This window comes from Rana temporaria, chromosome 5, assembly GCF_905171775.1.
Source record: "Rana temporaria chromosome 5, aRanTem1.1, whole genome shotgun sequence".
Taxonomy (NCBI): Eukaryota; Metazoa; Chordata; class Amphibia; order Anura; family Ranidae; genus Rana; species Rana temporaria.
In genome coordinates, this window is record NC_053493.1 from 34,782,352 (window position 1) to 34,800,882 (window position 18,531).

The 18,531-nt window shown below is 43.6% G+C and overlaps 1 protein-coding gene across 5 annotated transcripts; it reads left to right on the plus strand.

The window, feature by feature from the left end:
* Window positions 1-974: 974 nt before the first annotated feature.
* Window positions 975-18,162, plus strand: LOC120939930 (transcription termination factor 1a, mitochondrial-like). 5 transcript variants are annotated; one of them, XM_040352381.1, is made up of 3 exons: window positions 975-1,075; window positions 7,530-8,722; window positions 18,075-18,162. In XM_040352381.1, the coding sequence occupies exon 2, from the start codon at window positions 7,552-7,554 to the stop codon at window positions 8,704-8,706; it is 1,155 nt and encodes a 384-aa protein (XP_040208315.1). In that variant the 5' UTR covers window positions 975-1,075; window positions 7,530-7,551; the 3' UTR covers window positions 8,707-8,722; window positions 18,075-18,162. The 5 variants fall into 5 exon arrangements, with proteins under 5 accessions (XP_040208315.1, XP_040208318.1, XP_040208319.1 ...); XM_040352384.1 differs by having other exon boundaries at window positions 18,101-18,140; XM_040352385.1 differs by having other exon boundaries at window positions 18,104-18,127.
* The last annotated feature ends 369 nt before the right edge of the window (window positions 18,163-18,531 follow it).

The window sequence follows — 18,531 nt, forward strand, 5'->3', positions numbered from 1 at the left end:
CCAGTGCCGATCCTGACCTCCCTGGGGCCCTAAGCAAAGTGACATGTCATATTAAAGTTGAGAGGCGGGGGGTGGGGGGCGCCGACAGTAACATGTCACATTAAAGTTGAGAAGTGGGGGGAGTGTTCTGCTGTCACTTTAATTTATGTCAGTTGAAAGAGCGCCTTTCACACGGGCGGATAGAATGGTGCTTTTAGTTGCGGATTTTTTAGTTTTCTACCGCAGCTAAAAGCACACAATGCTTTCCTATGGCCCCATTCACACACAACGTTTAGCTGCGATTTCGTTGCATGCGGTTTGGTGCAAATAGAAAAAATAGAACTGAATGCGTCCAGGTGCGATTTAGCGCAGCTATATTCACATAACCGCAGGTAATCGCAGTCTTTTGTGTCAACTGTGGATAGCAGTGTGAGAAAAAAAAAAGAACAGGAAGCACATCATAATCAAAAAAATTAAAATGGTTGCTATGGAAATGACTACTGCAGCTAAACGCGGCCGCTTGTAATCGCAATGTACAAATGCAGCTAATCGCAGAGCCTTGAATTTTACAGAAAATGTACATGCTTTTAACTGCGGCAAAACTGCCGTCCATGTGAAAGGGACCTTATCAAATTTCGGTCATTACATGATGTGAAAATCGCTTGCTCTTATGACCGCGTGTTTGTTTTTGTCGAAAATCTCATTCCAACGACTTTTCGACAGGCGTATGGCTTGCATAAATCTGCGTGTACTGAATATATCACAGGACTGACGTTCATGATACTAACTTAGCTTGTAGGAAATGAGTTGTGATTCTAATTATTTTTGACTGAACTGATCCAAATCACTAAAAAGAGTCACTCTGCCCAAGTCTGCACTCTAGCTCAGGCTTCTGTGGAACTACAGGCCCCAGCATGGGCTGAGCCTGTCACACACTTCCCAGCCATGGGAAGACAAGATCAACTAAGAGCCAACCAGGGTGGCTGGCTGTGTGTGTGTGTGCAACCAATGAAGAGGGTTGTGACATGAAGCAGGAAGTGCTGTGCACATGAGCAGTAGAGGAGGGGGAGGCAGAAATGGTTCTACTGTGTACATGGTAGGTGCAGCACGTCTCAAGCTTGTTGTGTTTGTGACTTTCTCCTGAAGACATGCAGATACATTCCTGAAGCTTTAACACAAGGATAGGGATCTTTATTATCAGCTAGGTGACTGTCATTTCACATTGTGTGTTTTCTTTGTAAATTAGGACTAAGGACTTCCTGCTTTGCACTTTTCTCCAAGACTCTATACACAGGGATGTAAACACAGGTGTATAGCTGTGCAGTATAAATACGTCTTCATTTACAGCGCCTGTGAGCCCCAGCTGTGGTGGGTTTCTTTCCATGTAGTGTACCGGTGATTGTGAATGGAAAATCTGTCCCTGCACCTGCAATCAGGAACACTGGCGTTACCATAGGATTACAGGTGAGCGGCGTATTTTCTAGTACAGTTCTATGGACAGAAACGCGCCGTAGCTGGTGTTCCTGTGTGTTGTAAATATAGAAGTGACTTATACTGTATGCAGGGCCGTTTGAAGACATTTGGGGGCCCCAGGCAAAAAAAATAAAAAAAATTACATTTCAGTTTTTCAGTTGAGAAGCGGGGGGGGGGGGGGGGGGTTGGCGGATTTACCTCTATCCGCACACGCCGGCAGATGATGGTGTTCGCACAGGGGCCCCCGCAGAGAGAGCCCTTGCCGCATCGCTGTGTCCTCCGGAAGTCCGGTCGGCCATGTACCTTAACCGCGCGGTACAGGAGATTTAGTTTGCTGTTCCTGGGGATCGGACTAAATGAAAGTGAACACTCAGTGTGTGCACTTCCTATCAGTCCGGCCGGGAACAGGAACCACCTGATTCTCCTGTACCGCGCGGTTATGGTACACGGCCAACCGGACTGCAGGAGGACGCAGCGGTGCGACAAGGGCCCTCCCTGCTGGGGCCCCTGACCAGCTCGGGGCCCCAGGCAAATGCTTGCTTTGCCTGTCGGGTTCCGATGGGCCTGACTGTATGGCCGTATGCTTGTATTTATGTTTGTGTGCATGTAGACTTGGGCCGTGTAGCTGTTTTACAAGCCGTTTAGGCTGGATTCACACTGATGCGGGAACCACAGCGATTCCTGTGTGGGTTCCAGAACAGCATCAGAATCGCAGGCATGTTCGCACGCTCTGCGAACCGCTGCGAGTGTCAATGTAAAGTGAATGACGCAACCAAAGCGGTTTGCAGAACGCAATGTGAACTATGAAATCAGAACGCATGTGTCTGAACACCCATGCGATCCGATTCCAGAGAGGACATTAAAAAAAGGGGTCCTGCACCTTTTTGGTGCGGATCCAGTGCAAATTGAGCCATAAGTAATGTATGGCTCAATTCGCTCCACACTGAATTTGCGTGTCCTTTGTACAGGAATCCAGTGCGAATCCTGTACAAATGACATGCAATGCGATACACTGCATCAGTGTGAACCCAGCCTTTTAAAGTGGTTCTAGACTGAGGCCCAGATTCACAGAAAGCAAGGCGCACATTACGCCGCCGTAGAGTAACCACCGTACGCTACGCCAACGCAAGCGCAGAGAGGCAAGCATTGCATTCAGCAAGCCAGTGCTCCCAACGCAAGCGGGTTTCGAAGGCGTACGCCGGTGGAAGTGGGCGTGACCCATGCAAATGAGGCGTGACCCCATGCAAATGATGGGCCGAGCGCCAGACAGGTACATATCACGAACTGCGCATGCGCACACCCCCCTGCGCCTGTTCACAACCACGCTGGCACAACTGCCTAGGCTACGCCGGATCACTGCGTACGCCGTGAACATAACGTACGCCCAGCCAGTCCAACGCATAATACGCCGGCTTGTGTTCCCTGGTGCAGACCTGAGCATGTCTGCTGCTGAGTTGCACCTCCTTTATGGGGAATAACTTGACACCGGACGTACAACTTACGCGCATCTAGCGTAGCATGCGTTGGGCACACGCACGTTCGTGAATCGCCGTATTTCCCTCATTTGCATGTTTGAATGGCTAATCGATGGGAGCGGCACAATGCTCCCAGCCTAAATGTGCGCCCACTCTACGCCGGCGTAAGCAAGATACGTTGGCGGGGTGTAGCCTGTTTTTAGGCGCATATTAGTTTGTGGGTCTGGGGCACAGATACGACGGCGCACATTTGCACTTACGTTGGCGTAACTTGTTATACGGCATAAGTGCTTTGTGAATCTGGGCCAGAAAGTCTAAGTCCACCCTAAGGCTGGATACACACTATACAATTTTCTGTAGATTTTTTTTTTCCTTTTAGATTTACCAAAACCATATAATATGAGGTCAAACCTTAAAGGGGTTGTAAGGGTTAAAATATATATATTTTTTAAATAACAAACATGTCATACTTCCCTCCACTGTGCAGTTCACAGAGTGGCCCCGATCCTTGTCTTCTGGGGTCCCTCGGCGACTGTCTTGGCTTCTTCACGCAAGAGCTAACCCCCTTTTGGAAAGCGCTCTCCCAAGGGGGTTAGCTTGCGGGCGTGCTCCCGTGTGATACAGTGGCGACCATAGCCGCCAAGTGTATCACTCGGGCCCCCTCCCCCTGGCGCGCCGCGTCATTGATTTGATTGACAGCAATTCGGCCACTAGCGGGACAGTTTTACCCCCCGCTAGCGGCCGAGAAAGGGTTAAAAACCACTGCAAAGCACCTCTGCAGAGGCGCTTTGCCGGTGGTATAGCCACAGTGTCCCATTGATTTAAATGGGGAGGAGCGGTATACACACCGCTCCAAAGATGCTGCTAGCAGGACTTTTTTTTTTTACTGTCCTCCTAGCGCACCGCTCCAGTGTGAAATCCCTCAGGGCTTTCACACTGGAGAGACAGCAGCGGCTGTTTCAGATCGCTTTGCAGGTGCTATTTTTTTTTGCGTTATAGCGCCTGCAAAGCGAGCCAGTGTGAAAGGGGTCTTGGATCAAAGGGATAAACTTCTGTGTGTAAATGCAGGAAGTTTACCACTTAGTCTAAATCTTTTTCTGACACTTGTTTCCTAAAGGGTTTGTAAAGGACATTTCTTTTTATATCTTAATAGCTTCCTTTGCCTTAATGCAGTGCTGTTTTCATGTCCTCATTGTTCGTTTTTGCTCTCAAGTTGCTGAAATTTTTCTCTGATCTCCACACTTCCTGGTTGTCTGTTTCCTGATGACCACAGTGCTGGGAGATTTCTCTCTGTGGTCACTAATCAAGGAGGTGTGATTACTGTGTGTCTAAAACCCCTCAGCACCAATCAGTTTCGTTTTCCAAACCATCACTGCCCTGTATTGGCTCTGTGGCTCTGTACAGCAGAGAGGCAGGAAACAACATGCAAAAACGAAACTAAAAACTGCAGGTACATTATATGATCGATTTTTTATCTATTTTTAAAAGGAATCGGTTAAAGGGTTTGTAAAGGTAAAAGTTTTTTTACCTTAATGCATCCTATGCATTAAGGTAAAAAAACATCTGACAGCACCGCCCCCCCCTCCCCCCCCCGAACCCCTGTTTTACTTACCTCACCGTTCGAAAGTCCCGGGCGCGTGCTTGTCATCTTGCTCGGTTCCCAGCCTGGCCGTTGATTGGCTAGGCTGGGCGGATTGATAGCAGCGCAGCCATTGGCTGGCGCTGCTGTCAATCACAGCGGATGATGCGGCGCGCCGGGGGGCGGGGCCGAGTGATACAGTCGGCGGCTATGGCCGCTGCTGTATCACGGGAGCGCGCTCGCAAAAGCTTTCCACCCTGCGAGGGAGCTCGCATGAACGTGGAAAGCTTTTGCGAGGAGGAGCCGAGACAGCCGCCGAGGGACCCCAGAAGACACAGATCCGGGTCACTCTGTGCAAAACGATCTGCACAGTGGAGGTAAGTATAACATGTTGTTTTTTTTGTTTTTTTTAAATTGTACCTTTAGTGTTCCTTTAACTATTATGTCTCTATAACCTGAAAACAGTCATTTCAGCAAAACATTTTTTTTTCCTTTACAACTCCTTTAACCACTTCCTTACTGGGCACTTAAATCCCCTTCCTGCCCAGAGGACTTTTTGCGATTCGGCACTGCATCGCTTTAACTGACAATTGCGCGGTCGTGCGACGTGGCTCCCAAACAAAATTGACGTCCTTTTTTCCCCACAAGTAGAGCTTTCTTTTGGTGGTATTTGATCACCTCTGCGGTTTTTATTTTTTGCGCTATAAACAAAAATAGAGCGACAATTTTGAAAAAAAAAGAAGTAGAACCACCCTGCGGCCGTATATAGTCGTACGGCCGTCGGGAAGTGGTTAAGTTAAAATCAATAGCTTTTGCTAGAAAATTACTTGGAACCCCCAAACATTATATATATTTTAGCAGAGACCCTAGGGAATAAAATGGCAATTGCTGCAGTATTTTATGTCGCACTGTATTTATCCAGCGGTCTTTCAAATGCAATTTTTGGGGCAAAAATACACTTCAATGAATAAAAAAAAAAATAAACGGTAAAGTTAGCCCAATTTTTTTTTATTTCATTCGAAAGATGTTACGCCGCGAGAATCGTGATCTATCTTCTAAGCAAAAAAAATCGTGGTTCTCATTTCAGCCAGAATGGTGCAGCTCTACCCGTAAGCATTAATTTTGGTTTATTTGATAAAAAAAAAAAAAAGTAAAGTATTAAAAAAAAAAAAAAAAAAATCTTGGTGTAAATGCTTTTAAGTGCAGAGAAATTTGGGGTCTTATAGATCCCTCCATAAAGGGTACCTGTCACATGCCTATATCTGTCGCATAAAAAAAAAATTTGGATTAGAATTCAAAAAGTGTATTTTTTTTTGCCCAAAAATTGCATTTGAAAAACCGCTGTGCAAATACTGTGTGACATAAAAAAAATCGCAAAACCCACCAATTTATTCTCCAGTGCTTTAGCTTTAAAAAGTAAATAATGTTTCGGGCTTCTAAGTGATTTTCTAGCAAAAAAATGAGAACTAAAAACATGAGATATACTGTATACGATGCAGGCTGTCACTACTAATAACCATAAATGTAAAACCCGTACGCACACACATACTCAAACGATGTTGTGAATAGTTCATGAAATACATAGTGTTCTGGAATTGACCAAGCTGAATTCAACAGCTGACATATTTGTCGATTTTTGCGGCCGATATTTTAGGCCGATTTTTTTTTTTTTTTTTTTTTTTTTTTTTTACATTGCAGAAGAGATGTAAAGCTCTTGGCCTGGGGTCCTTTTTTAATCACCTCAAGCCCACAGAAAACATACTGGATGGATTGCAGTGGCTGTACAGTAAAAGTGATTTGGGTGGCTATACAGCCATGCGATCACTTTTACAGTAGTGAACATAGCTGACTTGTTAAATGGGGGGGGAATAGAATTTGTATTAAATACATTTTAACCACTTCAGCCCCGGAAGATTTTACCCTCTCTTCCTTAGGGCTGGGGAAAAAATCGATTTGAATCGAGTTGTGGGGGCAAATCGATTCAGATTTTGACCAAATCGATTTTTTTTTCTCCCATAGGACCCATGCTCCGTGGACTAGGCTGAAGCCGTGGCCTCGCCTAAAAAATCCTGCTCGCCGCGATCCTGGGAAAAGGCCGCGAGCTAGGCTTTCGACCTAGTCCGCGGCCTTTTCCCAGGATCGAGGTGGACTAGGCCAAAGCCGCGGCCTCACCTAAAAACTTAGGACCGATGCGGTGTCCATCAGGAAAAAAAAACTCGATTCACATCGTGAATTAATTAATTAATTTTTTTGGTGCCAAAATCGCCCAGCTCTACTTTTCCTGACTAGAGTACAGTGGAAGCTTGGATTACGAGCATAATCCGTTCCAGGAGAATCAAATCGAGTTTCCCCATTTACATCAATGGAATCGAAAATTTCACATTGACTTCAATGGCAAGCAATACTGCATGTGGCCAGAGGCGGGGGGGGGGGGTGCCAGAGAGCCTCAGAAATGGCCGGAAAGGCCAGAGGACAGTTTGGCTGACCTCGGCAAACCTTGGAAAGACTCCGTTCCAGAGCCTTTCCGAGGTAAGCCGAGCTGTCCTCTGGCCTTTCCGTGCATCGGCTTACCTGTCCAATGATCCATCGCTGTCCTCACTTGCGCCAGTTCTTCACTAGCCTCTGGGTTCCTGACACCAGCATCCTAACTGTGGGCAGCTGGTGTGTTACTTTCGGCTCCACAGCGCTGCAGTTTGTGCATGGGCCCATAGTCTTCTGGGACCTGTGATGTATCTCACAAGACTGCCGGGAAGAGGGGGGGGGGGGACTAGATGCCCTCTCCCACCTCCAAAATGACATGCCAAGTTAGGTAGAGGAAGGGAGAGGATGTCTGAATACGGTACTTACCCTTTTGGGTGGCGCTCCGCTTTAACCTCCAGCAGTTAACAATAAGCTCCCGATGTCTACTTGCGATTGGGAGCTTTCCGATCATGTGACAACCACAAGCGCAAACATCTGTTATAAATGTTGCCAAATTGTACATATCAGTTGCTCATTAAACTAAAAATGTACATTTTGTTTAGTTGTAGGAACACAGACTGAACTATGGCTCTTAAAATTCTAAATAACATAACTGGACATTTCGTGAAAAGTTCGCATGGAACAGGTCCTTTAAATCTTGGACTTTTCATCAAACTGTTGGGACGATCATGCACTCAATTTTCAGGCCATGGTGGACAGAAGGAAAATGTGGCACAGTTGCCAAATCCAATCCAATCCAATGCCAAAGTCACGTATATGGACGCTGGAAAAATCAGCAGACGATCCCCAACCATAACCGAACATGCCATATACAAAGAAAGACTCGAGGAGTTTCTGCTTCAGAAAGGAGCCTGCCATTTGAGTGTTGCAAGTATCATTTCAAGGTATCCAAGGGCAATTACTTGCCGTGCCAAAGACCTGCCCGAAGTTTGGGGACTTTGGCAAAGTATCTTGAGAACGGACGAGGCCGTCTTGTTGGTCGTTACGCGTTCTCCGGAGTCTTTCTTCCGATCAGGAGGTATTGAGAAGTTGTCAGAAAACATTGCCTTCTTCCAGTCTCTTGGGTTGTCGCCCAAAATTTTAAATAGGCTCATGCTCAAGTCTCCTCGGACCTTCGCCAACAGTGTTCAACTCAACAAGCAGATGGTGGCTTTTTTCCAAGAGCTCTGTGTGTGTTTGGGAGGGGAAACCCCGGAGGAATTCACCAGACAGGTCATCACCAACAATGTTTTTATTTTCGTAAGAAGTATTAACAGAGTGAAGTCCAACATAGAGTCCATACAGTCCCTCATGAAGTTGGAGAACAAGGACCTGCTCTATTGGATCGGTGGTGAAGCAGCGTTTACTCTCAACTTATCCAAAAATTACTTTGAAGAAAACTTTTTACTTTTTCATCAAAAAATGCAGTCTTTGGGTGTTCCGGAGGCTGACATTACCCGGCACGTATATGAGAACCCCAGCATCCTTCTTCTGTCAGCTAAAGTCTTTGTTGACAAGATCGATGTGCTCCTAGAGTGTGGAATTGAGGCTAAGAAATTACTTGATAGTAATTTACTGTCAGACGTGAGTTTAAGCCGCCTGAGGAATAGGGTTATGGTGTTGAAACAACTTGACTATGACTTCAGAAGCAATGGAACCAACATTTTATTAGTGCGTCAGACAGATTTCGTGAGCAGGCTGAAGAGGTGGTCCAAGATTGCCAAAACAAAGCAAATTTGAGTTGGATCTCCTACAGGTAAAGGAAGCAATGTTTACACACATTTTTGGTTATAAAATTGCAGTGAACCTTTTTGGTAAAAAATACACTTTAACCACTTAAGGACCGGACCAATATGCAGCTAAATGACCCAAGGGGTTTTTACAATTCGGCACTGCGTCGCTTTAACAGACAATTGCGCGGTCGTGCGACGTGGCTCCCAAACAAAATTGGCGTCCTTTTTTCCCCACAAATAGAGCTTTCTTTTGGTGGTATTTGATCACCTCTGCGGTTTTTATTTTTTGCGCTATAAACAAAAATAGAGCGACAATTTTGAAAAAAATGCTATATTTTTTTACTTTTTGCTATAATAAATATCTCCCAAAAACATATAGCGCAAAAAATAAAAATCGCAGAGATGATCAAATACCACCAAAAGAAAGATCTATTTGTGGGGAAAAAAAATGATAAAAATATAATTTGGGTACAGTGTTGTATGACCACGCAATTGTCATTCAAAATGCGTCAGCGCTGAAAGCTGAAAATTTGGTCTGGGCACGAAGGGGGTTTAAGTGCCCAGTAATGAAGTGGTTAAAAAAAAAACCTGCCAAGTTTCACAACATTCCTCAGCGCTGAGATATAACTATAAACAATGTATTTCTCGGTTCTTGTGGATCAAAGGGATGAACTTCAGTCTGTAATTGAGATTAGTTTAGATTCACCCCCCCCCTCCAGTGTCACATTTGGCACCTTTCAGGGGGGAGCAGATCCCTGTATTTGCACCCACTTCCGGGCATACATAAAAGAGGGTTCTGCGCGAACCAACACAGTGGTAAAAAAGTAGATACTTTAAATATAAATATATAAATATGGTGAATGTGAATAAAAAATACAAATAAAAAGTAAAAGGTGGAATAGTGAGTAATCACACTATGCAAAAAGAGATATGTGTAAGTGTAACCGCAAAAAAATAATAATAAAATATATTAATTAAGTGGTAAAGTGGTTGAGCAAAAAGTCCAAAAAATTGAGGTGATAAAAAATATATAAATACAATAAAATATGGAAAATGGGGTGAAAAGTGAGTAAAAAGTGTCCCAATGATGGTGTGCCAAGCTGTCAAATGGTGGTCGCAGTGTAGCTGAGTATCCACTAGGCAGGTTGTTGACAGATGTATAGTTCACTCCCTCACTAGGCTCCCAGAACTCTTACCTCAAACCATAAATAAATATGCATCCAATAGATACTGAATCACCATAAAGATCTTCTCTCCTATTAATAGGCCAAGGAGACGTCCCAGCTGATATTAATAGGAGAGAAGATCTTTATGGTGATTCAGTATCTATTGGATGCATATTTATTTATGGTTTGAGGTAAGAGTTCTGGGAGCCTAGTGAGGGAGTGAACTATACATCTGTCAACAACCTGCCTAGTGGATACTCAGCTACACTGCGACCACCATTTGACAGCTTGGCACACCATCATTGGGACACTTTTTACTCACTTTTCACCCCATTTTCCATATTTTATTGTATTTATATATTTTTTATCACCTCAATTTTTTGGACTTTTTGCTCAACCACTTTACCACTTAATTAATATATTTTATTATTATTTTTTTGCGGTTACACTTACACATATCTCTTTTTGCATAGTGTGATTACTCACTATTCCACCTTTTACTTTTTATTTGTATTTTTTATTCACATTCACCATATTTATATATTTATATTTAAAGTATCTACTTTTTTACCACTGTGTTGGTTCGCGCAGAACCCTCTTTTATGTATGATTTCTGATTTGTGTATTGTAAACACTATTAGGTTTTGCAGCACCGTATCTGTTTTGGGTTATTACCGTTTAGGAGTCTATAGTAGCGCGGAGGCTCTTTCTTGATTATTGTCACTTCCGGGCATAGACCCCCGCATTATCTGTGGGAGTCTGCGTCACGTCCGCCCCCCGCTGTCTTCTGGGAGACACACGGGTCCCAGAAGACAGGGACCAGTGGCATTCTGCAGCGTGACTCGCGCATGTGCAGAAGGGAACCAGGAAGTGAAGCCGCTAGCTTTTGGTATCTGTTGCCATAATGGTAATTTAACGTCAAAAACATGACATATTTACAGTTAGGTTGGCAAGTGGGTAAACTTTCCTAGAAGCCTTTCATCCTGGCATCAGCGTTTTGGCAGAAAAAAAGCCTGAAGCTTGTAAAAGTGTCTAAAGTCTTTACAAGCTTTTAGGAGAGTTTACAGGCGTCAAGAGCTTGGGCGTTCATTCCTTTCATTGGTCATATTAACCACTTCCCGCCCACTGGATGTCATATGACGTCCTGGACTTTGAGTGGTTAAATCTGAATGATGCCCCGCCTTCCGCTGCTTGTGCGATCTGCGAGCCAGAGAATGAATCGATTGTTCTCAGCCCCAGCGATCTCTCTGACTTTTGGATGCTGGCAGTTGTAAGCACTGACTTTTTTTTTTTTTACATGGGAAGATTTAGATTGCTTTTTTAATTTATTTTTAATTTTTTTTAATTTATTTTTTTGATCTGAGGCTTTTCACGCTTTTTTTGTAGACCCCACATTTCTCTGTAAAGAGGACCTGTCATGCCTTATTTCTATTACGAGGCATGTTTATTTCTTTTAATAGGAATAAAAGTGATTAAAAAAAGGAAAGTGTAAAAATGGAAGAAAAAAAATGGAAACATTTTTTTTTAAGGAAAGTGTCAAAAAATAAAAAAAATTGAAAGCGTCCCTGTTCCTGCACACAGAAACAAACGCATGCGTACGCTGCGCCCACATATGTAAACGGTATTCAAACCACAACAATTCTAGCCCAAGTTAGTGTAGTTCTAAACTGGTAACCTGTAAAAAAAAAAATTAAAGCGTGGGGATTAAGGGCCAGATTCAGGTAGGAGATACGACGGCGTATCTCCAGATACGCCGTCGTATCTCTGAGTGTGAGGCGTCGTATCTATGCGCCTGATTAAAAGAATCAGATACGCCAGAATTTGTCTAAGATATGACCAGCGTAAGTATCCTACGCCGTCGCATCTTAACTGCATATTTACGCTGGCCGCTAGGGGCGTGTACACTGATTTACGCCTAGAATATGTAAATCAGCTAGATGCGCCTATTCACGAACGTACGCCCGGCTGTCGCAGTACAGATGCGCCGTTTACGTAAGGCTTTTTCCAGCGTAAAGTTACCCCTGCTATATGAGGCGCAGCCAATGTTAAGCATGGACGTCGGGCCAGCGTCAAATTTTCCGTCGTTTGCGTAAGTCATTCACGTCGAAAGCATTGGCTTTTTGCAGGTTAATTTGGATCATGCGCACTGGGATACTTTCACGGACGGCGCATGCGCCGTTCGGAAAAAGCGTAATTTACGTGGGGTCACAATAAATTAACAAAAAACACGCCCACATCTTCCACATTTGAATTAGGCTGGCTTACGCCGGCCTATTTACGCTACGCCACCGCAACTTTGCTTTGTGAATACTGCACTTGCCTGTCAAAGTTGCGGAGGCGTAACATAATTAGGATACGTTACGCCCGCACACAAATACGCGCTCCCTACCTGAATCTACCCCTAAGTACCCAAGTTGGGTGTCATCCAGCGTGTGCAATTTTAAAGCGTGACATGTTAGGTATCTGTTTACTCCAACGCAACATCATCTTTCACATTATACAAAAAATTGAGCTAACTTACGGTAAGTGTTTTTTTTTTTTTATTTATTTTTTAATTCATGAAACGGCAATTTTTTTTTTAGCAAAAAAAATGATTTTGGAACGGCCTTAAGCTGGAAGTGGTTATTTATTCTGGCCATTGAAATGAATTGACGCTCAAACGCTAAATGCGCTTAGCAGCGTCAATTGTTTTTTCTGCAAAAAAACCTGGATGCACAGGCGGTTTTTCTGCATCTAAAAGCCCCTGCCACTAAATGCTGCTAAAAGCCTAACATACAGGGGAGTTTAGAGGCAGGAAAAAAAAAAACGCCAGACGCCTCTAGGAGCAGCTGCAAAAAAACATCCAGTGTGCATGAGGCCTTGGATGTGATCTGGTAACTCTGGAGCTTGAACATGCCACACACAATGGGGGTTATTTACGAAAGTCAAATCCACTGTGCACTACAAGTGCACTTGAAATTGCACTGAAAGTGCACTTGGAAGTGCAGTCTCTGTAGATCTGAGGGGGACATGCAAGGAAAATAAAAAATAGCATTTTAGCTTGCACATGATTGGATGATAAAATCAGCAGAGCTTCCCCCTCATTTCAGATCTACCCCTCAGATTTCCAGCAACTGCACTTCCAATTGCACTTGTAGTGCAAAGTGGATTTGCATTTTGTATATAGCCCCCTATGTCTGTACAGGATGGCTCGTCTATGCTCTGACCTTCTGAAATGTGTCTCCAGCCTTTGTTATCGAATGTGACTTTTCCTATCAGTCGGTCAAGACTAAGCAGAACATTAAAAGCTTAAAGGGGTTGTAAAGGTAAAATCATTTTCCCTAAATAGCTTCCTTTACCTTAGTGCAGTCCTCCTTCACTTACCTCATCCTTCCATTTTGCTTTTAAATGTCCTTATTTCTTCTGAGAAATCCTCACTTCCTGTTCTTCTGTCTGTAACTCCATACAGTAATGCAAGGCTTTCTCCCTGGTGTGAAGAAAGCCTCTTGAGGGGGCGAGCAGGAGTGTCAGGACGCCCACTAACACACAGCTCCTTTCTCTATCTGCAAAGTAAAGAGTGTCCTGACCCTCCTGCTCGCATCTACAAACTATGGGATATATTTATGGAATTTCTATTTATTTTTACTAGTAATGGTGGTGATCTGCGACTTATAGCGGGATTGTGGCAGAGAAATCAGACACTAAGTGACACTTTTTTGGGGTCCATGGATACCAATACAGTGATCAGTGCTAAAAAATATGCACTGTCGCTGTACTAATGACACTGGCAGAAAAGGGGGTTAACTGGGGCGATCAAATGGTTAAATGTGTCCCTAGGGAGTGCTTACTGTGTTGGGGGGTGGTTACACTGTGGGAAGACGGAGATCTCTGTTCCTGCTTAGCAGAATAACAAGAGCTCTGTCTTCCCTTGTCACAGAACGGCGATCTGCCTCTGGGTAATAAACCTGTGACCTGCCAGCTGTTGTGGAACTACAAGTCCCATGAGGCTTTGCAAGGCTGACAGTTAAAAGCATGGTTCCCAAAGGCAGAGGCATGATGGGTCTTGTAGTTCAGCAATAGCTGGAGGGCCACAGGTTGAGCACCAATGATTCATAGGCAGATTGACGTTCTGCCTCTGTCAGGAATGATTGCGGGTCCCCAGTGGCACACATGTCTGCCGCAGACCCGGAAGAGCGTAATCACATTCCTGTATGTGGTTTTGCGCACAGGAGCCTCCGTCCCGCAGTACAAATTTGTGGGGTGATCGGCAAATGGTTAGGTAGGAAACTCAAAATTGTCTGAAATGTCTTTGTATAGTGTAACATTGACAGTACACCTTACTGGAAATGCCAGAATAATTTTGGTTTTGCAGCCAAATTTATTTCTAAAAGATCAGTCAAAGTAAAAGTAATTCTACAATTAACCACCAGGGGGCAGCATGAGCTTGACCGAAAACATAATTTCAAATAATTTGCTCTATTTTGCTTCCGCTGTAATTTGCTGGTGTGTATAGATTACATTTAAAAATATATAATTAAAATATATATAATATATATTGTGTGTGATTACATACAATTTATATATAAAAATGTGTAATGCCTGTTCTGTTAGGTGAACAGGGGTGGTTTAATTGACTATACGTGGAGAGCAATGATGTACAATACGTAAAAAAATACAGCATTACCCACTTGGAGACCAAGCCTTTTCTGGCACTTTTTGTTTACGTGGTAATCAGTAATTTTTGCTCGAAATTTTTTAGCTGCGGTTTTTCACGCATTAAAAAAAAATACACTTTAACCACTTGCCGTCTGCCGCACGCACTTACACGTCGATAGAATGGCACTCCTGGGCAAAAGGACGTACCTGTACGTCCCCTTTAAGGAAGCGGCATTGTAGACGTGCGAGCCCGACCGCGGGTCCCGCCGACTCGACCGCCACAAGGATACCCGCGAACGTTTCACGGTGAGGAAGAACGGGGAGATGCTGATGTAAACAAGCATCTCTCCGCTCTGTCTAGTGACAATGACAGTGATCACCGCTTCCTGTAATCGGAAACGGTGATCACTGTCTTGTCGCACACAGCCCATCCCCCCTACAGTAAGAAGCACTCACTAGGTCACACTTAACCCCCACAGCGCCACCTAGTGGTTAACCCCTTCACTGCCAGTGTTTTCACAGTAATCGGGGCATTTTTATATAACTGATCGCTGTAAAAATGACAATGGTCCTAAAAATGTGTCAAGTGTCCGATGTGTCCGCCATAATGTCGCAGTCACGATAAAAATCGCTGATCGTTGCCATTACTACTTAAAAAAAAAAAAAAATGCCATAAAACTATTCCCTATTTTGTAGACGCTATAACTTTTGCGCAAACCGATCAATAAGCGCTTATTGTGATTTTTACCAAAAATATGTAGAAGAATACGCATCGGCCTAAACTGAGAATTTTTTTTTTTTATATGTATATTATTGGGGGATATTTATTACAGCAAAAAGTAAAAAATATTGAATTTTTTTCAAAATTGTCGCTCTATTTTTGTTTATAGCGCAAAAAAATAAAAACCGCAGAGGTGATCAAATACCACCAAAAGAAAGCTCTATTTGTGGGGGAAAATAGGACATCAATTTTGTTTGGGAGCAACGTTGCATGACCGCGCAATTGTCAGTTAAACCGACGCAGTGCAGAATCGCAAAAAGTGGCCCGGTCTTTGACCAGCAAAATTGTCCGGGGCTCAAGTGGTTAATGAATTTTAATGCAAAAAAGCACAATAACTAATTATTTGGTAAAGTATAAAAATTACAGTGGGTAAATAGATACCTAACATGTCATGTTTTGAAATTGTGCGCGTTCGTGGATTGGTGACAAATTACGATACTTAAAAATTTTCATCAGGGACGCTTTAAACATTTTCACAGGTTACCTGTTTAAAATTTCAGAGGTCTAACATTTGCGAAAATACCTTACATGTGGTGCGAACACTGTTTACGTATGCGTGCGAGATTTGCATATGTGGTCGCCTTCTGCACGCGAGCATGGAGGGATGGGGGGGGGTTTTATTTTCTTGTAAACATCCCTTATAATAGAAATAAGGAATGACAGGTCCTCTTTACGGAGTGATCTGGGGCATATAGAACCCCAAATATCTCCTCTACCTTTTGAACCTTTAAAAACAAACAAAAAAAAATGCTTACTTCTGCCCTAGGCCAGAAGCGACGTCATGATGTCACTCCGGTCCTCCTAGATCATAGAGGCGATCAGAGACAATCTGGTCTATGTTCACCTTTATGGGCAGCTGTGTGAACTGTCCGATTAGTTCCCGGGCTCGCCAGTAAAAACGGTAAGCCTGAGAAACACCGGGGAGGGGGGTGGGCCCTCCCGCCTCCCGCCTCCCGCTGCTTCTGAAAGCAATCCACCAGCTAATGAGCCACTCGGACTGCTTTTATGGGAAAGAAAATTGCTGGTTGAAATAACAATGCCACTCGCAAGCCACAACATATACATACAGTCCTTATTGTGGTTGGCAAGTGGTTACTTATGATCTCATCACTTATATGGCGAAAACATAGGAGATCACTGGTTAGCACTGATGAGCAGGCACAGAAAGGCAATACTGACTGGTGTCATTGATGGGCACTGATTTGTGCCACTGATGGGCACAGACTGGCATGACTTGCTGGGCACTGTTGGAGCTCCACTGTAATCAGAACATGATGATCAGTGCCCCGATTACCTGTATGGTTTCCCCTGCGAGGAGATATTGTAAAGTACTTTTGAAATGACAGGAACCTGTTCAGGTTCATGTGAGAATTTAAATATTGGGTTTACGTCTTTAACTGCTTGAGTCTCTGGGTCTTTTTCTCCCTAAATCCTCTTTAATCCTAGAACTTTTTTTTTGCAATAACTTTGCCGCATACACACGACCGTTTTTTTCCGTCGGAATAAACTCCGATGGGTTTTTCCGACGGAATTCCATTCAAGCTGTCCTGCATACACACGGACACATCAAATTCCGACCGTCAAAAACGTGGTGATGTTCAACACTACAATGAGCCTAGAAACATTAAGTTCAATGCTTCCGAGCATGCGTCAAACTGTTTCCGAGCATGCGTGTTTTTTTCTCTCTGTCGGAATTCCATACAGACAAACGGAATTTCCGATAGAAACATGTTCTCTTTCTAAATTCCGTCCGGTATTTCCGATGGGGAATATCCGCTGGAAAAATTCCGTCTGACTTTTTTCATCGGAAATTCCGACCGTGTGTACGCGGCATAAGTCTACCCTAATGCAGGGCTCGACAAATCCCGGGCGCCAGGTCGCCATGGCGACTAGAAATAGTGTCCTGGCGACTTGGCTTGGAAGGTGGGCAAAAAAAAAATATATTTTTTTGTGAGCTGGCGCCATCTGGTGGTGAGCCGTTGGTATTACAAGTTATTACCACCATATGTGAGCTGGCGCCATCTGGTGGTGGCCGTTGGTATTACAAGTTAAGCATTACAAGTTAAACAGCAATTCTAATGTCATTTTTCACTATTTTCACTGCCATCTTCTTCCCTCTAATTAGAACCCCCAAACATTATATATATTTTTTATCCTAACACCCTAGAGAATAAAATGGCGATAGTTGCACTTGCAATACTTTGTCACGCCGTATTTGTGCAGCGGTCTTACAAGCGCACTTTTTTGGGGAAAAAATTACACTTTTTTTAAATTAAAAAATAAGACAACAGTAAAGTGTTATCCCCCATTTTTTTTAATATTATGAAAGATAATGTTACGCCGAGTAAATTCATACCCAACATGTCACGCTTCAAAATTGCGTCCGCTCGTGGAATGCCGACAAACTTTTACCCTTTAAAATCTTCATAGGCGACGTTTAAAAAAAATCTACAGGTTGCATGTTTTGAGTTACAGAGGAGGTTTAGGGCTAGAATTATTGCTCTCGCTCTACCAATCACGGCGATATCTCACATGTGTGGTTTGAACACCGTTTACATATGCGGGCGCTGCTCACGTATGTGTTCGCTTCTGCGCGCAAGCTCGTCGGGACAGGGTGCATTTTCTGGCTCCTAACTTTTTTTAGCTGGCTCCTAGATTCCAAGCAAATTTGTCATACCCTGCCCTAATGTATTATACCGCCTTTATTTCAGGACAGATAGACATTCAATTCGGCAGTGTGTGTGTGTGTGTGTGTAATATATAATTATTATTTTTTTATTTCCTTTCCTACAGGAAATGTATGTGATTTTATTCTTCAGCAGGACAACGACTCCCAACATACAGCCAATGTCATTAAGAACTATCCTCAATATAAAGAAGAACAAGGAGTCCTGTAAGTGATGGTTTGGCCCCCACAGAGCCCCGATCTCATCATCATGGAGTCTGTCTGGGATTACCTGAAAAGACAGAAGGATTTGAGGCAGCCTACATCCACAGAAGATCTGTGCTTAATTCTCCAAGATGTACCGTACATAGAACAACCTACCTGTCCAGTTCCTTCAAAAACTGTATGCAAGTCTACCCAGAAGATGTGATGCCGATTTGAAGCCAAAGTGTGGTCACATCAAATATTGATTTGATTTCGATTTGTAATTCTGTTCGCACACATTGCATTTTGTAAATTGATAAAAATGAACTGCTAAAGTGGTTGTAACCTTTAAAAATATGTCACTGCCAGACCCTCTCTTTT

Excerpts from the sequence above, each read along its gene's own strand:
- LOC120939930 (XM_040352381.1), top strand. The coding sequence starts at position 7,552 with ATGGCTCTTAAAATTCTAAATAACATAACTGGACATTTCGTGAAAAGT.